The 22,361-nt window shown below is 46.4% G+C and overlaps 1 protein-coding gene across 1 annotated transcript; it reads right to left on the bottom strand.

Annotated features, from left to right (window-relative positions):
- Positions 1 to 1,198: 1,198 nt before the first annotated feature.
- Positions 1,199 to 22,361, bottom strand: LOC139652309 (inactive phospholipase C-like protein 2). Its single transcript, XM_071529329.1, is given in 15 exon segments — positions 1,199 to 1,420; positions 1,637 to 1,692; positions 1,695 to 1,745; positions 5,837 to 5,912; positions 8,062 to 8,265; positions 9,308 to 9,594; positions 9,673 to 9,922; positions 10,246 to 10,724; positions 10,809 to 11,484; positions 11,623 to 11,775; positions 11,854 to 12,100; positions 12,529 to 12,689; positions 12,880 to 13,029; positions 13,281 to 13,382; positions 21,922 to 22,361. Coding segments are annotated over 15 exon segments (3,348 nt in total). The 5' UTR covers positions 22,165 to 22,361; the 3' UTR covers positions 1,199 to 1,207.

Here is a 22,361-nt window from a genome sequence, read left to right as displayed (position 1 = left end):
TACATGCAAATGAGGCGGTCTCTGAAGAGCCTGCAGTCTCCTGGGTGTGAGTGGCATTCAGTGGAAGAGAGCCTTCAAAACACCATGACAGGCTGCAGAGAGGAGCTGGAGATGGCTGCGGATCAAGAGGAGTGATCCAGGGGCAACGAAGGCTTCTTTGACATATACTGGATCCAAAACACCCACGAACGCTAGGTTACAACACAGACGATGTTCTCAAGTGTATCAGAAGATTAATTGTGTGGGATAGAGCTTCTTAGCAGTAGAGGAAACATGATTCTTTAAAACTATCCCCACCTGTATACATTCTTCTATTGCAAATATTCTTGATTCCAGTCCCGTTCACTACCGCCGGGCTTCTGCTCAAATCTTTGAGTGTATTTCGTGAAAGCCCCACAGGCAAAACCCACCCAGATCTGATCCGTGTTTCAAATACTTGATTGAGCACGCTGGGTGAATCGGAGCTCATTTAGTAGCCCTATAAGCACAAGCCCAGAGCATGTGGGTGCTGCAGCTGACAGGTTCCACAAGATTTTGAGCATCTTTGGGCTGAAGTTTGAGTCGCCCCAGGCAGTGCTGGAAAACTCCATTTCTCCTTGCTCCCCACAACAAAAACCACAAATAAAACAAGAAAAAAAGCATTGCACATTAACGAGGATATAAACATTTGCTGTATTTACATTAATTACATCATTTAATACAGTACAAATTACTGTGTCTTGTGTTTTTCAGGCTTTAGATCCGACTACATTCATTTCCCCAGTGTGTATTTTATTCCGTCTCCCTCTCAGCAGTGCTATGACTTCTACAGCAGTGAGTGTTCTGATGGATGGTGGAGGTTGGCTGCATTTTGAAGCCTTTTCCATCTATCGACCTCCTTTTCTTCTTAAATTAAATGCTGTGCTACACCCATAGCGATCTGCAAGTCCGCCACTGTGGCCTCTCAACCTCATCCTCAGACTTTGAAGCCAGACACGGAGTTCATAGTGAAACATTTAGGCGACACAGAGGATCTGGCACAGCAGTTTCTATGGCAATTTGGTCATATTGTTATTCCCATGACAATCTGGTTGTGTCTTAGCTGCCACGGCAGTGTGCCGTTTGCTAGTGGTTCACTACTCGAAAATACTATTACCTGCCTTTGAACACTGATGTACAGACGGTTTTGTATTTCAGTGATAATGGCAAAAGTCGTGTTTTACCAAGATCAATTTGGCCCCTGACCAGCTGATCCGCCGAGGGTGGTGGCTCTGTCCTGACCGGCAGTGGGTTCCTGGCTGCGCCGCGTCTGGGAGCGGACGCTTCCTCCTCCTGCTGCTGGACCCTCCTTGGTGAGGTTACCAGTCAGAGCAGCGTAGTGGACCTGCTTCATGTTCTCCTGCACTTCAGCCTTGGCGTGCTTCAGCAGGTCAGCCTGGCCCTAGAGGGGAGGAGGAAGGAGTGTGGAGAGAGAGAGAATGAGATATTGGGAGTGCGGGGAGAGAGAGGGAGACAACAAAAAACGGAGGGTGGCAAGGAGAGATGGGAACAGGGGGGAGAAGGGGGAGGAAAGAGATGAGCAACTAGCTAGAGGCGAAAACACAGTTTGGTGGTCTAGCCCTGAGGCTGTCTGTGTTTTTGTCTGTGTGCTGCTGACCTTGAGGATGGTGATGTTCCAGCTGAAGCTCTCCAGCGCCCGGCTGACCTTGCGACCTTCAGCCCCTCCTTCGCGGCCAGGCTCTGCAGCTTCTCATGGAACTCCATGGCTAAGGACACACACACAACCACAGAGCAATGGAGACTGATGTCTTGTGCTGTCTTTGTAACACAATTAAAAGATCAAGCTCTAAAGGAATACACTGAGTTTTCAGGAGACTGGCCCATTGGTCAACTCACCTATTAGGTGATGAGAACATAAACACCAAAATCATCCATGTGTCCTGGGTAGATCGTTCACTGTGGTGCTCCATGCTAACACTTTAGCATACACTATGTTGAGTGATAGTAGGCGACTAGCATCCAAAGTAACAAGACTGACCTTTTAGTAATAAAAAGTCAGTAGTGGTTTTTATGTGGCTGGTGGATTAATACATTTTCAAAATGAAATATCACTAATATAGCTGATGTAGACACATTTATTTTTGGAACTATTTCAGGTGAGCAACCACATGTTAGTTCACTGCACAGTGATTTTTAGCTGTACACAGTCTGCCATCAGCCACCATGTTCACTTCCGACGCAAACAGGAAGTAGTTCCAGGTAGGTCAAAACAATTTGTTATTTTTCTGTCATTTCTTGTGTAAATTTTACCTGCTATAGACAAGACTTCCAGACTTGGTGAAATGTCATTTAACATTATTTACCATTTAACTTCAAAGCTGCTACAAGTTCTAATTTTTCTCACTTTTAAGATAATGCTAGTCGCCTACTATCACTCACTCACTCATAGTGTATGCTAAAGTGTTGCAGTACCACAGCCAACAATCTACATGGATGATTTTGGTGTCTATGTTCTCATTACTTAACAGGTACTTGCCAACAAATCTCCTAAAAACTTGGTGTATTCCCATCTGGCTTTGACATGATTGAGCCGTATTGGTAGCAGCAGATTTCTCAGAGAGAGGGAAGAAAGACCAAAGAATAAACAATAAAAAGGAATAATGTACAATGGATAGAATACCGGAGAGACAGATGAAAAGAAAGAGAGGGAGAGAGAGCCAGCGTCATAGAAGCCAGGCTGCCGGCGAGTCGGAGTGTGTGCAGCGAGTTGTGTTGTGTGTCTGGCTTCCTCTGCCGCCCCGGGCCACTGTCCCACTGTTACCATGGAAACCCGGAAGTGGGTTAACATGGGGCACACATCACTGTGAGCCATCATCGGGAGCCCAGACGTTAAACATGGCAAGTTGTGGACTGCACACACACACACACACACACACAACACAGAAGAGTGAACAGTTTGGATATGAGCAGAATTCAGCAATTCACACATAATCCCTGTCTGTCACTACACCAATACAAACATCGACCCACACCTGCACACACACACACACACACACACACACACGCTGTCACTGCTCACACGCGCACACACCTACAGAAGTTGCCTGAATAATAACCATTCTCGCCGTTGCTAAGCAACTTTGAAGCCTACGTGCAGTGTGGGGTGTGTGTGTGTGTGTGTGTGGCATGCTATTTCATTGTCAAACCAAGCGAAGCCGATCGAGGGAACGTTATTTCCAAGCCAAGACTGGGACGGTGTGCATACGCATGCATGCATACAAACACATACACACACACACACACACACAGACACAAACAGGGTGCTGACCCAGAGGCCAGAATAACTAGTGAATCAGTCTTCAGCAGCAGGAAGTGCCTCCCCTTCACTTCTGTTTGTCACTTGCGACCAGTTCTGAGGGGAAACCCTGCAGCGTTTGAGACAGATCTGGCTTCAGGTCAAATGTCAGAGGACAACCGGTTTGAGAGCCTCTCCGGCCTTCTGGCTGAGTTTCCGTTCCTCCTATGTCTTAGTGTTCTACATTAAAACTAAGTATCTCTTGCGTATTCACAATCTTCAGCACCAAAAAGACAGCTGCAGATGTGACGACTACACTTGGTATCAGAATAATAAGCTGGTTGTTCCACAGACCACAGAGTCTCGCTCTGCTCTGTGGGGAGGAACTCTCTGCAGACTGAACTTCATCAAGATCAGGACACGCTCTCTTCCCCCTCTCTCCCTTGATGTTCCCCTCTACCTCTCTCTGCTTCTAGCTATCCGTCTCTGCCATTCACCCCCCCCCCCCCCATCTTCCTCACTCTTCCTCCGCCTCCCTCTTCATCCCTCTGCCCCGACGTAACCTCCAAGTACTCCGTCTCCGCCGTTCATCTTCCCATGGCTCCCTCCGACTGAACTCCCTGCGCCCTCTCTCTCTCTGCCTCCCGCTCCCTCTTTCCAGACTCTGGGGCCGACCTCTGCGTCGGGATCACCTGATCGCCATCTTGAGTCTGCACATACAGGCGGAGCTTTGTTCGTACCGTCGGGCCTCAGGCTCTATCGGATTAACATGCTGGCACCGGGCCGACCGGGGCTAATCAGATTATCACACTCTCATATCTGACTGCAATTACTCTCAATGATGCATGTGATCCCATGTAAAATAAAAGGGTACAGATGAGCAGTGTGCCTTAGGGTCCGGGGTCTAAGGCTGCGTCTTCATGTGATTCATACAGCGGCGTCCGGCCTTGAGGGCATTGAGGAAGTGATACATTATGCATAGTCTCACATACACACACATTTTTAACTTGGTAATCTGCAAGTTCCTCGATCTTTTTGATTTTGGCGGTATCTTTGGTGCTAAGATCTCTGCTGTGGTGTTTCTGCGCTGCACTTCCCAGAGATCACCTGTCAATCAAACAGTGTGTCCAGTACTGTGACGTCTTTTCTGTTGATGAAGTTTGAGTTTCTGTAGGTGGCGCTCTATTCTTTGTCTGTTCAGTGGTGGCTATTGCTGCTCATGCTAATTACCCAGTTCTTCTGTTTCCAGCTAAGGATTTTTCCTGGGAAAGACCTACCAGACACCGGGTGTAATAGCTTTCATGAACCAGGTATAAGTTGAATGACTATTTGGGAAACAGAGAGAAGCAAAACAGACATTTATTTAAATGAATATGTCACAGATTATTACTTTAATTCCCACATTTGATCAGTGAGTGAAGCTGTGGCCACAGACAACCGAGGATAAAGTTCAGTAGAGTAGAGGAAGAGCTGTCTGGCAGCAGATCAGAGCAGTCTGCAAACTTATAAACAACATTAATCTCTGTCAAATACTCTCTCCACAATCCCCCCCGTTTACCATCTCCCTCTCTCCTCTCAATATCTCCATTCACTGAAAATCCGTATCTTCATTTCTCCATTTCCTTTTCCTCTATTCATACCGCTCTCGAGGGTGCTATTGACCGCTGTGAGTTCCCATGCATTTCAACCTACAAAACTGTGATGAAAACCATGGATATCTCCAGACGCTTGAATATGCCTCAAGTGGATATGGATCTTTGGATAGTGGATATTTTTTTTTAACTTTTTTAAAAACGGATGATTTCTGTAACCCTGTTTTTACAATCTGGCACCTGGAGAATCTATTTGTAATGAATGTGTTTATTCTGTGCAACAAGCCACAGGTCAAGGCTTCCAAATGTCACTCACAACGTCTCCTGGGTGATACCTGAACACTGAACGGGGGCGGTGTGTGTGTGTGTGCGTGTGTGTGCGTGTGTGTGCGTGTGTGTGCGTGTGTGTGCGTGGGGGAGGGGGGGGAGGGGGTTAGTGTTTATCGCCGCGATGACGACAGCCTGGCTGACTAATATCAGATGACCCACGAGGCCCAGCAAGCCAAACAGCTGAGGTAAACAAACCTCGCTAGATGCTGTGCCTTGCCAAAGATCACAGAAATGATATCAGCTAAAACATTTTTAAAAAATGCTGATTTCTGGTCAGTTATTGTGCCTTTTTGCTCATAACCTAGGTTGGAGATTTAAGAGACTGAGGGGTGAGGAGAGGAGAGGAGAGGAGAGGAGAGGAGAGGAGAGGAGAGGAGGGGAGAGGAGAGGAGAGGAGAGGAGAGGAGAGGAGAGGAGAGGAGAGGAGGAGTTAATGACTAAAGCAGCCACTGCAGTGTGGATAACGGCTCTGTTGAAGAGGCTGTGTGGGAGTTGTCACGAGTGGACTGGGAATATGGGCATAGCCTGGTTTCTACTCATTATACACACATCGTAACACACGCTCCACAGAGCAGCATCTCTCACACACACATCGACACACACACACACACACACATTCACACATTCACACACCACACACCTGTTGCCTGTATGTGTAGGATCCTGTTGTAGATTCCATCGGAGAGCTCAATGACAGCTTTGCTCGCCTGGACCATCTGCAGACAGAAAAAGAATATCTATTAGCATGAAAGACACACACACACACACAGAGAAAGAGAGTAAATCACATTGTTGAGCGCATATATTTTTATTAGCTACTATAAAATCATGGTAAATATTATAACAAGTAGTAACAGACTGACGTAAGTAACATGAAAACCATTTTGTTTATATCGGTGGTTGTTAACCTTATGGAAATCAGCAATTGAAGTTCACAGTTCAATTTAATTTAATTATTTACCACTACATAATGCACGCACACATATACACATACACATGCACGCGGATGCAAGCACCCATACAGAGACAAATGTGACAGCTCTTCTAATGATCACAACCACACAGAACACACACATTCATACACACACACACACACACAGACAAATACACACACGCCGTTAATTACATGAGTAGCTTCTGCCTGATTAATTCTGCACCTCCTCTTGCAAATCCTGCTGGGACGTGACCCCTCTTTGTGAAAAAACGGTGTTTGACAAATGAGGATTAAATACTGTACACCGCCTTGACCAGAACCCACGCAACCACACACACACACACAACACATACACACACACACACGCACACACACACGCGCTTGTCCCCATTTCCTGTCTCTGTTCTTTGCCTTTCCTTCCAGGCATCAGGATTGAGGCGTGGAATCCGTTTAGCCAAATGACATTCAAATCTATGCTAATGGTATTCAGCACCAGGGCGAGCTTTTTCAACTGTGATCCCCGTGGCTGGAAAACGGAAGTGGCTGCCACACACACACACACATACACACACACACACACACACGCACGCACACACACAATCAGGCACACACATTCTTACTCACACATTTAACCATGCACGAATAGACCGTCACAGGTCTGTGCAGTTGCGTAACAATGACAAACAACCTTGGTTAAATTAAAGTGTCACGGTTTATACACTGAGACCTTAATCATAACTTAATAAGACTAGAAACAGCTCCATTTATCTCTACTACAGCCTGTTTCTGGCTGCTCTGTTAAAGCAAACCTGAGTGTGTGTCTCACTCACACCGCACATACACATATACGCACCTTGCATCTGTTCCCTAGACAATATCACTAAATTGGCAATTCATACTGACTGTCCATCATCCTGCCCGAGAAATTCCTCGGGAATACCTAATATGAAACATGAAGCGGCAAAGTTTGAACAAATATCAATTTAAAAAGTATTGCGGCGGCCAGACAGACGGCGAGAACAGAGACGTAATGTTGTTTCCCCCCAACAACACTTTTACATAGACAGGCGGGCTGCCGCTCCACAGAGGCCACAGGCCGCCCGGTACGTACCGCCGCTCTGTCCAGACCACTCCGCCTGGCCAGCCGCAATCAATGACCGAGCCCAGGGGGGATGGGGGAGGAGGAGGGGGGGGGGGGGTGAATAGATGGAAGGAATGAGTGGGGGAGGCCAAAAAAGAGCTAGTGGGAGATATAGAGCAAGGGAAATATGTTGAGGGCGAGCCAAAGTGGAGTAGACAGAAAGAAAAGTGTGAGAAAACTAGTAACCTAAACCCACACACAACTAACTGATTGTGCTTATTGATTGGCTGACTGGATGCTGATATCTGCTGATTGGATAGACTGATATGTGAGTCGACTGACAAACCAATTGACCTATCCGCCCACAACCCTCTCCCTCGCTCTCTCTCTCTCCTTTCTTTCTGTTTATTTCCACGGGGGAGTTTTATTCTATGTCTGGTTTTATTTTTGGACGTCATTACAAAAGGGGAAAAAAAAAAGTCAGTTAATTAACTTTACCCTTGGTCAAGGAAAGATGACTATTTATTTGGGTGGGAAACGCACAGTGGAATCAAGCCAAGGGGAGGATTTAGTGAGTGTTTAAGAGTGTTGTTAGAGCGAGGATGAATGTGGATTTTGCTACAAAACAATGCAAGCTTATGGAGCAGAACATACAGGCTTAAAAGGAAGCTTTGTGCTTTGTGAGGGAGTAGGAGTTGAGCAGACAGGAGATGGGAGGTGGTTGACAGATTACCGATTTTTGCTCTTTGTTTTGTTTTTTCTCGCTTTCTTATGTATTTAAGAAGAAACTAGCCGTGACTGTACACTCCTTTATTTGGTAAAACGGATGTTAGCTCTCTTTCTTCCTCACCATTTCATAGGTGGAGACCACCCGGCGCAGGACATCAGGCAGGGGTCCCTGGGGCTCCAGGGTGGGGTAGTGGTCCCGGAGCTCAAACAGCAGTAAGGGGGTCCCGTCCGGTCCCGACACTCTCGATCCCAGAGCCAATACGCACTGCATCAGGTTCGCCACCGCCGACACCCCGCACAGCTCCCTGAACACCGCTACCGAGTTCTAGTGCAAGAGAGATAGGATACACAAACATTACATTTTAAGATTTAAATATGCACGCGTACAGAGACTTTCCCTGTCTCTTTCTCGCATTCACTATCTCTCTTTTAGGTCGAATCTTTCAATATGATTCGTTGGCTTACTGACAGAAAAACAGTTCAGAGACAAGTACCAGGAAAATTAAAATAATATAAAAAATACAACAAAATAAACATGCAATCTGTGATCACTCCCTTTCTCTCTCACTCTCTCACACATACACTCTCTCACACACAAACACACACACACAGGTAATCAAAAGCTACTCCTACAACAGAGCTATTTGTCTTTTCCTTGGACTATTGATTTGCTCTCCTGCAGTTCTCTCAGTTGTGCTGTTTAAGTAGCTTGGGTTGAAATGGAAGAAATCAAGAGATGTGGATACCAAGAATCTCACCACAGAGTGACTGAACTTGTAATTACTGTTTTATTGCTCCGGGGTGAAACAAGCAGCCACAGATGAAATCACTGTCTGGCGTATAAGGGTTGTGCTACTGAAAAGCCACTTAGTTCAGGTATTAACAACTGCAAAAACTGGAGACACTTGTCACGAGTGGAGGTCTTCAGTTTCTTCCTTTCCTTTATTCTTTTCCTTCTTTCCTTTATCATAAAATATGAATCCATTTGGTTAGCTCTTCAATGCAATTACCAAAATTAATAATTCACAGAAATGTGTTTTTCCCTGTCACTTGTCTTTCACAAAAAAGAAACATGAAAAGCATGAACATGAAAGCATGAAAGCAATTGTAATCATTTGACTGTCAATGACTGGCAACAATATAGGTGCTGCAAATGTGTGTTGTTCAAATTGTGCTTCAGATGAATTGTGCCTTTGTTCGGAGCAGAATAGCAATTTAAACAGAAATATGTTTATTATGAACGTAATGTCTATTATTAAAGATGAGGCCTCTCAACAATGCTATTTTATTGTCCTATGGTATAAAAAAATAAAATACCATATGAAAATAGATATGACCCCACTCCCATCCTCTTCGCTCCTCCTCACCTGCATGTTCTCCCTCAGGTCAGTGGCTTCTCTCAGCGGAGGGGCGGCCAACTTGAAGACCTCATCCACGGCTCGGACCCCCAGGTCCCTCAGAGCAGTGTAGTCCCTCCCCTTCCTGGCCTTCCTCACAGACAGGCCCCTCTTATGAGGCTTTCCCCCTCCTCTCCGGTTGGTCAGCGCCACATGGACAAACAGCCGGGCGAAGGGAAGGTCCTCTCCCGTCAGACACTGGAGTGGTACATGCCGGTAGCCGGGCTGAAGGCACTCCAGAGGAATGGTATACTGTCCTGTATATAATATGAAATGATAAGTGAGTTGTGTGTTTTTGACTCCTACAGTAATGACTCTGCTGAACTGACACTGACCTATGAACTCGTCCCCTATGAAGTCGTCATCCAGCACCACGAAGCGAACCATGGCCAGCTCCGGCAGGTTGATCTGGAACTCAAAGCTCTCGTCGAAGATGGGGTTGTCCCCGTTCTGGGTCACCGTCCTGGTGCGGCGCTCGCCGCAGTCGGCCGGGATGCCGTGGATCTCCACGTAGACATAGGGGTCCACCACGTCGCCTTTGGCCCCCGAACCCCTCGGCCTGGGCAGGTTCTGACCGCTGATCACCTGGGAGGAGGGATTGATATATGAGTTGTTTTATTTATTCATGCATCCTTTCTTTTATTTTTTGATTTTCAGAAGGTAATTAGGATTAACGGCATTGTGAGAAATAAGGATGGTGCCCTCAGCACACTATGTATGTGTTAAAATGGTGTTAGGCTAACACAGAAACTGTAGACTAGCTCACAAATTTTCTTTCTTGACAATAAGGATAAAATAGTAGAGAACAGTAGAAGAAGTTGTGGAAATTGAGAGGTGTGAATGATGAGAAAGTCCCTGGCTAAAGCTGAAAACAGGCTACTGAGGTTGTGTTACTGATCCCGCCACACCTTAACATGAAGCAGCTGCGGAGACACGCCGGGCACTGTGTCTCTGGTGTCGGCGCTGAAATAAGAAACCTCCTGGCGCATGATGGCCGGCCGCAGAACGAAGCCACAGTTCCCGTTCTGCCGGAACCAGGCCGTGTTCAGGTCCATCATCAGGCCGGCCGTCTGATAATTCATGGCCACAATCTGGCAACCACACTTCCACAGGTCCTGAGGGTTCATGTTGCTGGAGTCTATGCGCATGGGGCTGGGGAACACCCGCGACAGGAAATGTTTGTTGTGGTTGACAAAGTCGCCCGGGCTCTCGCCAGCGAGACGCACAGCCAGGGACTCGTGGAAGGAACACAGTTCCCAGGGTTTTTGGCTCTTGGATGATGTCTGGAAGTCAGTAAAGCGGATTGAGCGGCAAAGAGTTACTAGGTCAGAGAGCTCCTTCAGGAGTTGGAAGCGTCTGGGAGGAGGAGGAGGATTAGACTGAGTGACTGCTGTGGTGGAGACAGCTTTCTGAGAGCCCATCTCCTTCTCACCTCCTCCAGCCCCTCCTCCAGGCCCCGCCCCTCCGCTGCTCGCAGCTGTCTTCATCCTCTGGCACATCTCTGCCCCTTCATCCTCCTCACTCACCTCCCCCTCTTCCCCTTCCCAACCTAATCCCAACTTCTTCCCCTTCAGTAGGATCTGACCCCTTAGGGCGTGTGGCGACGGGAGGTACGACTCCCCCTCGTCGGGGGGGTCCATGTATAACCTCTCCCCCAGTATTCTAACGAGCTGCTGCAGCATCACTTTCTGCTGTCGAGGCGAACAGTGGTTCTCAATGCACAGAATTAACGGATACTCCGACGCCACGAATGCGAACCTTCCGATCGCTTCCAGCACGCAACGGAGGGCCAGGGGCGAGGTGAGGGTGTGTCCGGTGCAGACCACCGGCTCCTCGTTGGGACCGTCCCAGACGTCCACCTCTACACACCGGCATCCCATCTTGAGCGCGCGGATGTAGCCGGAGATGTCGGAGGGGCCTCGGAACTGGTCCTCGATGAGGTAGGTGTTGTGGGAGGAGTTGATGTAGTAGTGAGACAGAGGCTGGCACATGTCCTGACACACGGTGCCGTGCTCCCCGTCAAAGAGGTGGCACTCCGCCGAGGTGAGGTAGCTGGTGAAGCCATCCAATGACAGGCATCCCTGCTGACGGCCCTCCTCCGATGGCTCGTGGGATTGGATGAGGTCCAGGCTGGTCTCCTCGCTCACCTGGTTAAGATAAAGACACAGTGAGAGAGGAAGAGTGAGAGGAGGAAGAGAAATTGGATGGGGACAATTGAGGATAAGCTTTTGACTTGAGTTTTCCGCCATTTGTATGTGTCATTCATTTGTGTGTGTGTTACTCACTTGAACCACACCCTGCTCAGCCTCCAGGAACCTCATCAGGTCTTTGGTGTCCAGGAACTCCTTGTTGCTAGAGAACTGCACCAACAGAAAGTAGATCTCCGGACGGGTGCAAAGGTCATGGAAGACCTCGATGAACTCCGGCTTGGTCACTCGCTCGTTTCTCCCTGCTCGTCTTTTGTTTTCGCTGTGGTCTTTAGCTACAGATCCGTTATCTAGCGTAGTAGCACCGACCCCACATATCCTCTCCCTGACTCTCTGAAGCTCTTTGAACCTGTGCTCCACTTTGCCACTGCTCACTCCGGGGTTCGCACTCTGTATCAACCCTACGGCCGATCGCAAACCGATTCCCTCCTCCACGTCCCCCTGTCCATCTGATTCAGTGGCAGAGGAGAACAGCTGCTCAAGCCAGCTGAGCCGAAGGCTGTCCTGGCTGCTGGCGATCATGTCCAGGGCGTGCTTCCCATACTGCATCAGATACCTGGGGCCAGATCAGAGAAGGCTGATGTAATAGGACAGTATATTGTAATAGTTTTACCTTCACCTTTCAATATTGCGTCACGTACATTTACATTTTTCATCTTAGGCATTTCGCTGCCACTATAAAGAACTACCTACAATGACTGCAGCAGTAGAATAAGCTTAAATTCCTAGATCGCCAAAATTACAAAGATACCTTGAACCAGAATGTTTTGGATGTCAAGGGATAAAATGACGATTCCAAGTCCATCTGATTTGGTTCTACTGTTTCAGAATACTAACACTACAGTTAGGCTATGGTATAATATAAAAAGGTGCTCTAAAAGAAGAGTATTTATCTAAACACTGAGTGTAATTTGTGGCCGGTACAGCTGAAGATTTACAGATGTACAGTAGAAGACCGCTGACTGATCCCTCGCTCTGTCATACCTGAGGCCGGTCACCCAGATGTTGGCCACCTCAGCAGAGTTGGCCACCAGGTCCAAGCTCTCATACGTCTCTCCGTAGATGATGGAGAACGCACAATCCTCCGAGATCTGCTCATACACCCCGCAGGTCCGGAAGGTTTCTGTGTTACGACCCGTACGCACCTAGAATGAGACCCGTGAGAGGTTCAGCAAGACCTACAGTAGATTGTCTGATATACAGTTCATGTTTGTTAAGACTGTCCTTGCCTTAGCCAAAACGAATCAATGGGGCCATCCAGAAAAGTGACGACCCCATGACCACAGGTTTCATCAAGAGCGCTTGATTTACAAACTTTTTCCTCTGGACACTGACCTCTCGTATGGAGGGGAGGGAGATCCGGGCCTTGTCTGACTCCTTCTTGGACGGCTCCCAGCACAGGGCCTGCAGCCCTGCGTCCAGGAGGTAGTAGCGCTGGTAGACCCGCGAGTTGGAGCGCACCTTCCTCAGTTCACTACCCTCAACCTGGAATCAAGATATGGATGACGTTGTGACCCACTGCCCTTCAGTGCAAGTGAGCTGATTCAATTAATGAACGACACAATGACAAGATATTCAACAATTAATCTGTGATATGACTGGTGAGCATTGATGTTCAGTTCAGAGACTCAGACAGGATCAATAGACTGTGATCTCCAAGAAAAACATGATGCATGCATATTTCAGGTATGTGAAGCCTATGCTTTATATATGGGGTCACACGGGAGCTGACCCACCATGGAGTGGATGCAGTCGGCGACACTGCTGATCTTCCTCTCTGACAGGCTGCTACTGAAGGACACCGTCTTCTTCCTCTCCCGACCTGCACGAGACCCGTCCTGATGGAGGGAAGAGGAGGAGCAAAGGGTGAGCGGGAAGAAGGGAGGACAGAGATACAGAGAGGAGACAGGTATAATGAGAGAAGGAGAAAAAATGAGACAAAAGAGAGAAAGATAGAAAGACAGACAGGAGGAGAGAGAGACTGGTGATCCTTCTGAAGATTATTCTTTGCGTTGTGAGATTACTTCTGCTTGGGCGTAATAAGCAAACCTGTTTTCCCTGTTCAAAATAGACGTCACAGGATTAAAAAGCATATCAGCTTATATAACCGTATATAAACACAGATTATTTAGTGTACTGGACAGAGCCTCCTCCTACCAAGCTGTTATTGTTTTTCCTGATACCATGCTAAAAGCCTTTGCCTGCCCTTGCCCTTCACCATTACACCATTAATCAAACCTGACTAGACAGAGGCAGCAAGCTGCAGCATTCTAATTTTGCCCCTCCTCAACGACATTGGCAGGCCCAATCAGGTTATCTGGGCTCGCCATCACAGCTCATCAATCTGATATATTGACCGATCAGATGTCAAACGGGGACAGAACGTTACAGAAACAGATAAGAACATATATATGGGGGCGAAGTTATCCAATTACGGGTATATTGGAGTCCTGATAAAATCAAATCAAAGACTTAATTGATGAAGATAATCTATGGCAGGATAAGACATTAACTTAATTGTGGCTGATTCAATCCCAAGTTGATTGATTTTTGACATAAACACTCATATACTTACTCTCTCACACACAATCTTCACAGTTCCTCTACCCAGCATCAGTAAAGCAAAACCAAACAGCAATCCTTCACTGACAAAATTCTCAGCTATCAATGCCATACTAGTTTATAACAGTCTATGCGTCACATTTCTTTTTCTGAAGAAACATTGCTGTGAATTTGAAGTTACACAAGTGAAACAGAAAAATTACAAAATTACTTTGAAATGGTTAGTGAACAAACAAAAACACTCCCGCGTTTTAGATAGTGAACATGATATTTTAACCAGTGGCAGATGAAAGCCACAAAGCATTCTGCTTTGTGGCTAACAGAAGCGGAGAGGTCATGTTTTTGCCTCTCAAAAGTGGTATTTTAGTAGGCCAATCAATCAGGCCGATCATCATTTTCATATATAGAGTGAAAAATCTGTGCACACTGATCTGTGGCCGATTGATCTCTACCCATCGGGCAATATGGAGAAACACGAATTTGATAACACGCAAGCAGGAGTTCATATGAACATCAAAAGCACTTGGCTGTTTTATGAGAGAAGAGACGAGGGAACCCTGCATGTGAGAAATATCTGGGGGATACAAGAGGCAGAGATAAGAGAGAGAGAGAGAGAAAGACCTGAGCTGTGTTTCATCTGAAGAATATGAATGAATGTGCGAAAGAGGGGAAGCATCATTCACAGAGGATGAAAGGGTTTCCCTTAGTGGGAGGGGAGGACGCCCAATCATCACAATCCTCATACAATCGCCTCATTAGGATGCATAAGTGTTGCCAACAGCGACAACAGCGTTTTTAGGTGGTACTCTAAAAATACCGGCGCCTGGGGGCATTAGAGAGAGGGAGAGAGAGGGAGGAGGAGATGAGGTGGACGGAGGGTGAGAGAGAGATTGTATGCCTTTCCTTCTTGCACCCCCCCTACACACACACACACACACACTTCTACCCTCGCAGTCTGCATGAAGAGAATGCATAAGAGGGGACCTGACACTCAGATCATGATCCCCTTTAAGAAAGAATATGAGGGAGAGGGCAAACCATGAAAGAATCAAACAAACGCTTGAAATTGAGCTAATGGATTTTACTGCTGATGTTGTCATTAACAACCTGCCCCCCGCTGTGCGTTACACTATAAACTCTAACTGCAACTCCACCTCAAACAGCGACACTCTAATGCAACTCCACCCCTCCAACCGGGTGAAATCATGAATGGATGATCACAGCTTCTCTCTCTCTCTTTTTATTTTTTTAAAAATGGAGGGAGCGAGGGAACAGGGATCTGTCTTTTCTCAGCTCTCCTGAGACGAATCATGGGAAATTCACTGACCCAGAATGAGGCGCAGTGCCAGCAGCCACTGACACACAAATGCAGACACACACACGGAAACACACACACACACACACACACACACACACACACACACACACACACACACCACCCTATCGCTTAAACTCTCCCCTTCCTTTCATGCAGTGAAATGACAGGCGCAGAAAATCAATGTGGCCCTCAATCTACGTATATCTCTATCTGTGTGTGTGACATTAGCAGTAATGGTCTCTCTGTGGCCATACCAGCACCAATCAAAGTGCATGGCAGTTAGGTGCTCCACATAGATAATGCAGAGCCGTCTCCATAGACACTCATGCACTATGTGACCAGTGAAAAATGTGTCATCCCTGATTGATAGATAGGAAATAGTCAACTTCCCTCACAGACTAATAAACCTGCTACAGTGTGAGCCTGTCACAAGCTGGGGGACTTGAAAAAGACCAGGGTTCTCCATGTGACCTATTCAATAGATGGGATTCAATTATCCCATGTGGCGAGCCTGCACTATACATTCAACTCTGTTGGCCTCCAACATCAATAACTGATAGAAAGGGAGGGAGACAGAGTTCAAACACACAGCCGAACGGCGCTGACATCAACAATGACCCCGAATGAATTATCCTGACAAGATAATAGCAGGGGGCACATGCAAAGTCACAAATACACCCACATGCAGACAAACACCTGGACAAAATACAATGGTAAACGTATTGATTTGTGTATGCAAAAAAGGCACACACACTGTCTAAACAGATTACGGCCATAGGTACACACACACACCTACACACACAGAGACACAACCGTCCTCTATCCCCCAATGGAACTCAAATAGCATTTTACTCGAGTAAATAGCCACTAGAATGTGTGTGTTTCCTTAACAGAGAAAGATCCTATGTGTTTCCCCTCATGGAGGCCGAGCGTGCGTCGAGATCCTCCCCAAAAAAACAGCAGTGCTTCAAAACAGGAAGCAGCCTGTCAGTCAGCCAGTCACAGAGAGCTTCCTGTGGCTCCTCAGGCATCACAGGAAGAGCGGAGTGAAGCGACAACACAGACGAGAAAGAAAGAAAGAAAGAAGGATGAAGGAACACAGCAATACTAACAAATGCCAGCCGTCCTGACCTGTGGAGAGGGGATTTAGTTTATTCCAGTTGGAACACGTGAATAAACGTGAATATCGCTGCTGCTGCTGCTGCTGCTGCTGCTGTGTGAAATTCGTCTCACTCCAATTTTGAATTTTTGTTATTTGTTACTTTAATTAAAGGTTTGCAAAGGCTTTTGTGGAGCAAGTCTGACCCATGAAACCCATTCAAAACCCATTTACAACCTTGTAATTTCCAAAACACAATGTAGCTGTTTTGAAGGGAAATGTTTCCTGATGTGAATTGCTCAATATTTCAGAAATGTATGTTATTACTTCCTCTTGAATATTACTTTTTTGGTGAGAAAAAGTGTCAGTTACTATTAACTTCAAGCCATCTGTTTCTCAGAGTAGGTGTCAGATATTTCAAATTGCATATATCTAACTTTGGGTTGAAATTATCATTTAAAGTATTGGTTTTAAATTGAATTGATTTTTTGTTCCGTTTGACAGTTTTCATCTGCCAGCAATAAGCAAGCTTGTGGTCCAGATGTGAATACATTTGTATAATTTGGTGTTAGTGCGACATTCCAACTGCTCCTAAGAGGACACAGGCATCTAGACTGATTGAACTGCACGGTGGATGGACAGATGTGGGGATGGATGGAGGGAGAGAGTGATGGGGAGTGACTGTGTGGCAGAGGAGATTAGATGGAGTGATCAGACAGAGATTGAGAGGGACACATGACAAGATCACAGGGGAGACAAATCACTAAAAGTTGAAAGTTGAGATGAGGAAATGGATAAACAAAAAAAGGGGGAAAAAAAGGAAAAGCTGGAGGGAGGATAGAGAGAAATAAATAAAGAGGCTCTTGGGCAGATTACTGTCTGTCTGGCTGTATGCGTGCGGTCACACAGGCTCGCACTTGGCATTTGCCTCTAGGCACTAGCATGGACTTATGCTTTCATTAGCCGGCTTACCATGCATACGCAACATGATGCATGAGCGTGTTATGTGTGTACGGATGCAACAAGCTACTATCACTAATTACAGAACCTCCAAGTCAGCAGAAAGAGAATGTAGGTCATTAGTGGGCGTCTTCTTTGATCCGCTAATTAAGACAGATAGAAAAACAGAGAGAGGGAGGGAGAGAGAGAATGGAGAGAATGGAGGAGTGAAAATTGGTAGGGGTGAGGAAATGTATTGTCTGTGGCCCTGTGTGTTTGACAGTGGGTGATGGATGATGGATGGCAGAGTTTATTCCAGTGTTTCTCACCCCGGGGCTCAGGACAACCCACGAGGTTCCCAGATGATTTACTGGAAATTGTGAGATGACTTATGGAATGTAAAAAAAATTCTACAAAAAAAAAAAAAAAAAAAAAAGGGAATTCCACGGTCAAGACTGTATACAATAATGAATGTAGTAAAATAGTCTAAAAAGGGAAAATAAAAATCAGCATTTGGCTTCAACGTTCACTATCATGAGGGTTTCTGCTCATGAGCCAAAGAGTTTGAGAACCACATAGTCCAACACACACATCAACAGCCACCAGCACATGGCAGAAGCATGCGTGTGTGTGTGTGTGTGTGTGTGTGTGTGTGTGTGAGACTGTTACAGAGGACGGGAAGTCAACCCTGAGTGAGAAACAGGAAGCACTATGCGGTCATATAATTCTGTCAGCGGCACAATGCGAGGGAGTGTGTTCAACAGAGAATGCGGTGAACGTTCACAATCTCTTGACAGCACGGTCTCACTAAAAACCCTCTGCCCTAATGGCAAGAAGAGGAGCAGATGCTCTTTTACGCTACAAACCTTTGAAGTCCCATGCGCGCACACACACAGTCTCGCTCGCATCCACACAATCAAACACGCGCACACACAAAACGAAACAAGCAAAAGGTTGACTTTAAAAGGTCATCTTGTCAGAGAGCTAACCGCGATTTCAGCTGACGAGCGTCACAGATGCATCTTTTTGAAGCTAGGAGGACCACTAAAACCAAGTGCCGGGTACCGGAGCCTTGAGGGAGGGATGAGCTGGAAGCAACAATGCATCAAGGTGTTGAGTGTGTTTCTCACATGCCTCAGTGACGACCTTGGTGAGGCAGACTCCCAGACACAAACTCATACCCATGCAAACACACACACATGCGCACACATACCTACACAAGTGCACAGACACACACACACCTATCAATCCTCTCCATCCCACAGCAATAGCAGGATTAGCATGTATGTGTGTGTTTCTGTGAGTCTGTCACTGTTTGTGTACACGCACGTTCAGCACATGCTTTTTGCATGAGTTTACAATTCAATGTACACATCTATGCATGAATATGCATGCATGTCTGTGTACATACCGGCACATGTATGGCTGTATGCGTACATGCTCATATGCACAGCCTGTGTCTGTAATGAGTGTATATGGGGAGTGAGTTGATCGCCAGCGTAACTCACAGTAGTAGTATTTTGCTCAGCCCCTTCAGCGTCAGGGAGAAGGTTTATCCTGCTGGTCTGCTGTGCAGCGGCATGGTTTAGCAGTCTAAAGTGGTGTAAAGCGGGCTAAAGATGTCAGTGGGAGCTGCAGGAGGCGCTCAGGGCGGCTCTGACTCCAGCCATAACCCTCCCCAGCTGTCTGCCAAGGCCCAGGGCTAATACTGTTCCCTCAGTCAGAAAAACACACACAAAGGCATCGGGTGGCTCCAAAACACACACACACATGCACACACATGCATACACATGCACACACATGCACAAGTACACACATACACACACAGGTATATATGGACACACACACACACACACACACACAAATACATGCACAGGCACACAGACGCACACATGCATACACATATTTGCACACTTGCACGCATTTGAAATGTGAACATATGCATATATACACGCACGCACACTCTCTTGTGTGCGTTTGTGTAAACACACTTAAGCATGCACATGCATACACACACACACATTTACAGACTGAGACAAATGTATACTGTAAGTGTGCACATTGCACATGAACACACACACCCATCAGTAACCCACAAACCTAGTCTAAACAAGATACCAACATAACGCATTCAATAATTAATTTGCAAACCTAACAGATAAAAACGGCAGTCATAGAAATGCAGCAGAGATACAATCACAATCACACACACACACACACACACACACACACGCACACACACTGTGTATATCTGAGTGTGTGTTTTTCACATTGTGTGTGTAGATGTGAGCATCACTGGAGAACTGGAAAGCAGACAACATTTGAGCTGTGTATTCTCAGAAGACAGGTCTGTGCATGTGTGTGCGTGTGTGTGTGTGTGTTGTGTGTGTGTGTGTGTGTGTGTGTGTGTGTGTGTGTGTGTGTGAAACCATGCACGTCTGTGTGTTTGAGAGTGAGAGAGAGAGTGCCTGATGGTTATCTATGTCCAGATGAACTTGAAGCAGACACAAACTAATGAGCGGGCACTTCTCCTGCACGTACGCCACAGCAGGAGAGAAGGACGGAGAGGCGAGCGGAGAACATGATGAACATACTGATGAAACACAACGAGAGGTACGCTCATTACATCAGCAGGAGTGAGCACGAGGACCTAAGAGTGACCTATCGTACGCAAACACACACACAAGACCCAAATCCCCTGGCTCCTGTTAAACCGGTCTGGAATGTCATGTTTCCTGTTTATCTGCCTACATACCATCCAGAGGATTCTCCCATTGTGAGGAATCCTGAGATTAGCCATATGGGAAGGTTCATCCTGCAGAGCCAGACTACAGCAAAGCAGACACTGCAGACAGGTGGATTCATAACTCTCCGGCTCCTAGACTAAGCTCCGTCCACCCAAAGCTTCGGGGTTTAAGATCAAACCGTGAGCACGCGCCTTTTATGGTGATAGTGGCAAAACTCTGTGGATTACGCAAGTTGGTTTCTTGATCATTGGCCATTTTCAGCATTAAATATGCCCACTGAGCAATTACAAACATACTGTATATAACCACCCACATCTTCCCAACAGCAACACATAACGTGCAAATTTCTCCTTCACTGGACGGGATGCACAGCATTTTTCCCACGCTGCTCTGCATTACCGCTCTTTGAAGTGCAGATAGTGCGCTGGGTGCTGCCGATGTTCTGGAGCCATTAAAGGCCACATCAAACGTGGCAGTGGATATCAGGCGGCATGCAGAGCACCACCCTCACCAGGAGTCATTTAACGCCATTTATGGCCCAGCAGGGGATTCAGCAAGTACGAACACCACAACTTTACTGAAGCGGAGAGAGAGAGTTTTTGAATCCTCGATGTCTGGCTGAAGGTTAAAGTAGAGAAATGGGTAAGACAGCAGGGAATTGATGTACAGTGTGTGGACATGGAGGTGAGAAAATGTGTGTGTGTGTCTGCATATTTGTGTGTGTGTGTTAGGAGTGAAGGAGAGAGTAACGGAGAGAGAGTAAGGCGTCCTCACCAACTGCTCGTGACTCAATAGCAATATTGCAACATGAACTGTGCGAGGAAATTGGCCAACTGGCCCGCTTCCTGCCTTGCCTAGCGCTGAGAGCCAATCAGACGCAGATGAAGCCAGAAACATGTTCAACTAATCATGTCTCTGCAGGCAGCAGCTCTAGAGACAAGCAGCTACCAGAGATCAATGTAAGATCTTCCACAGTCTCACTCCTACAGGCTGAAGCCTCATAAAGACAAAGTCAGATGAGACATTATAACTATTGACATGATAATGTGTTTAATGGCATTTGGGTCTAAAACCTGATGGGAACACTGTGATTAAGGGCTATACAACTAAACTTGAGCTGAAATTTATAAGAAATGCGATCAGATAAAAAAAGATAAAAGCTTCTGCTCATCGTCTAATTATCTTCAACTGCACTGACCTGTGAGATTAAGTAATTGATTATTCAACACAGAGGAAGTTGAGAGGAAGCAGAGTCAGAGTTAAATAACAGATTATTGTCAGGATTCAGGTTAATAATATCAACCACCGTTGGGGAGAGTGATGTGTGTGTGTGTGTGTGTGTGTGTGTGTGTGTGTGTGTTTGTTTGTGTACTTACAGACAGATCTTCAGTTGGAATACATTGATGCACCTTTTGTTTAAAGCACAAACCTTAAAATAAATCACTATAGTATTTCTGTATATTCCTATAGTGACTCAATAGTGAGTTTATAGTGACCTTATTATACTGTGGCACAGTGAAATTATAATGACCCTATTGTACTTTATTTATATATTTTCTCTCTAATGGTATTACTACAGGATTTTGGTATACGCTATAGTAGTTTGCATGCATATTCGAAAGTTTTGCTGTGATACTTATATAGTAGGCTATCCTTCTAAAATCTTACTGTGGCATTACCGTTGTTTTTTCGTAACGGAAATTAAGGCCTACCTTGATCAGACTGCTCCGGCGGGGAATAGGCTTAGTAGCTGCGTCTAGACCGGGGTTCTCGAATGTCGGGGACCTGGGACTGCTATCATTTTGGGCCCTCTTCACGATATCTGGCATGCTGCAGTTTCCGTTAGACACCGGTTCTTCTCGGTGCGTCTCCAGGCTCAGTCCGGCTCCTGGCGCGCCTTTCCACCCAGCAACCGGTGGACCGGCGGCGCTCTTCTTCTCTCCAAATTCAGCCATGGTGAGACTCGGACTTTGATTCTTTCAGTTCTGTTTAAAACGAGGCTCCCAATGCAGCGCTGCACACAGATACTCACCATACACACATGCCATCGTGCCTGCTGTGGGAGAACTGAACCATCACTGACCGTGCGCCAAGAGCAGAAGAAACTTCTCTCTCTCTCTCTCTCTCTTTCTCTCTCTCTCTCTCTCTCTCA

This window comes from Centroberyx affinis, unplaced genomic scaffold (assembly GCF_046629955.1).
Source record: "Centroberyx affinis isolate AG114_WGS23_722 - 3 ecotype Tasmania unplaced genomic scaffold, CSIRO-AGI_Caff_v1 ptg001778l_1, whole genome shotgun sequence".
NCBI lineage: Eukaryota > Metazoa > Chordata > Actinopteri > Beryciformes > Berycidae > Centroberyx > Centroberyx affinis.
This window is presented reverse-complemented; position numbering and strand designations above follow the sequence as displayed.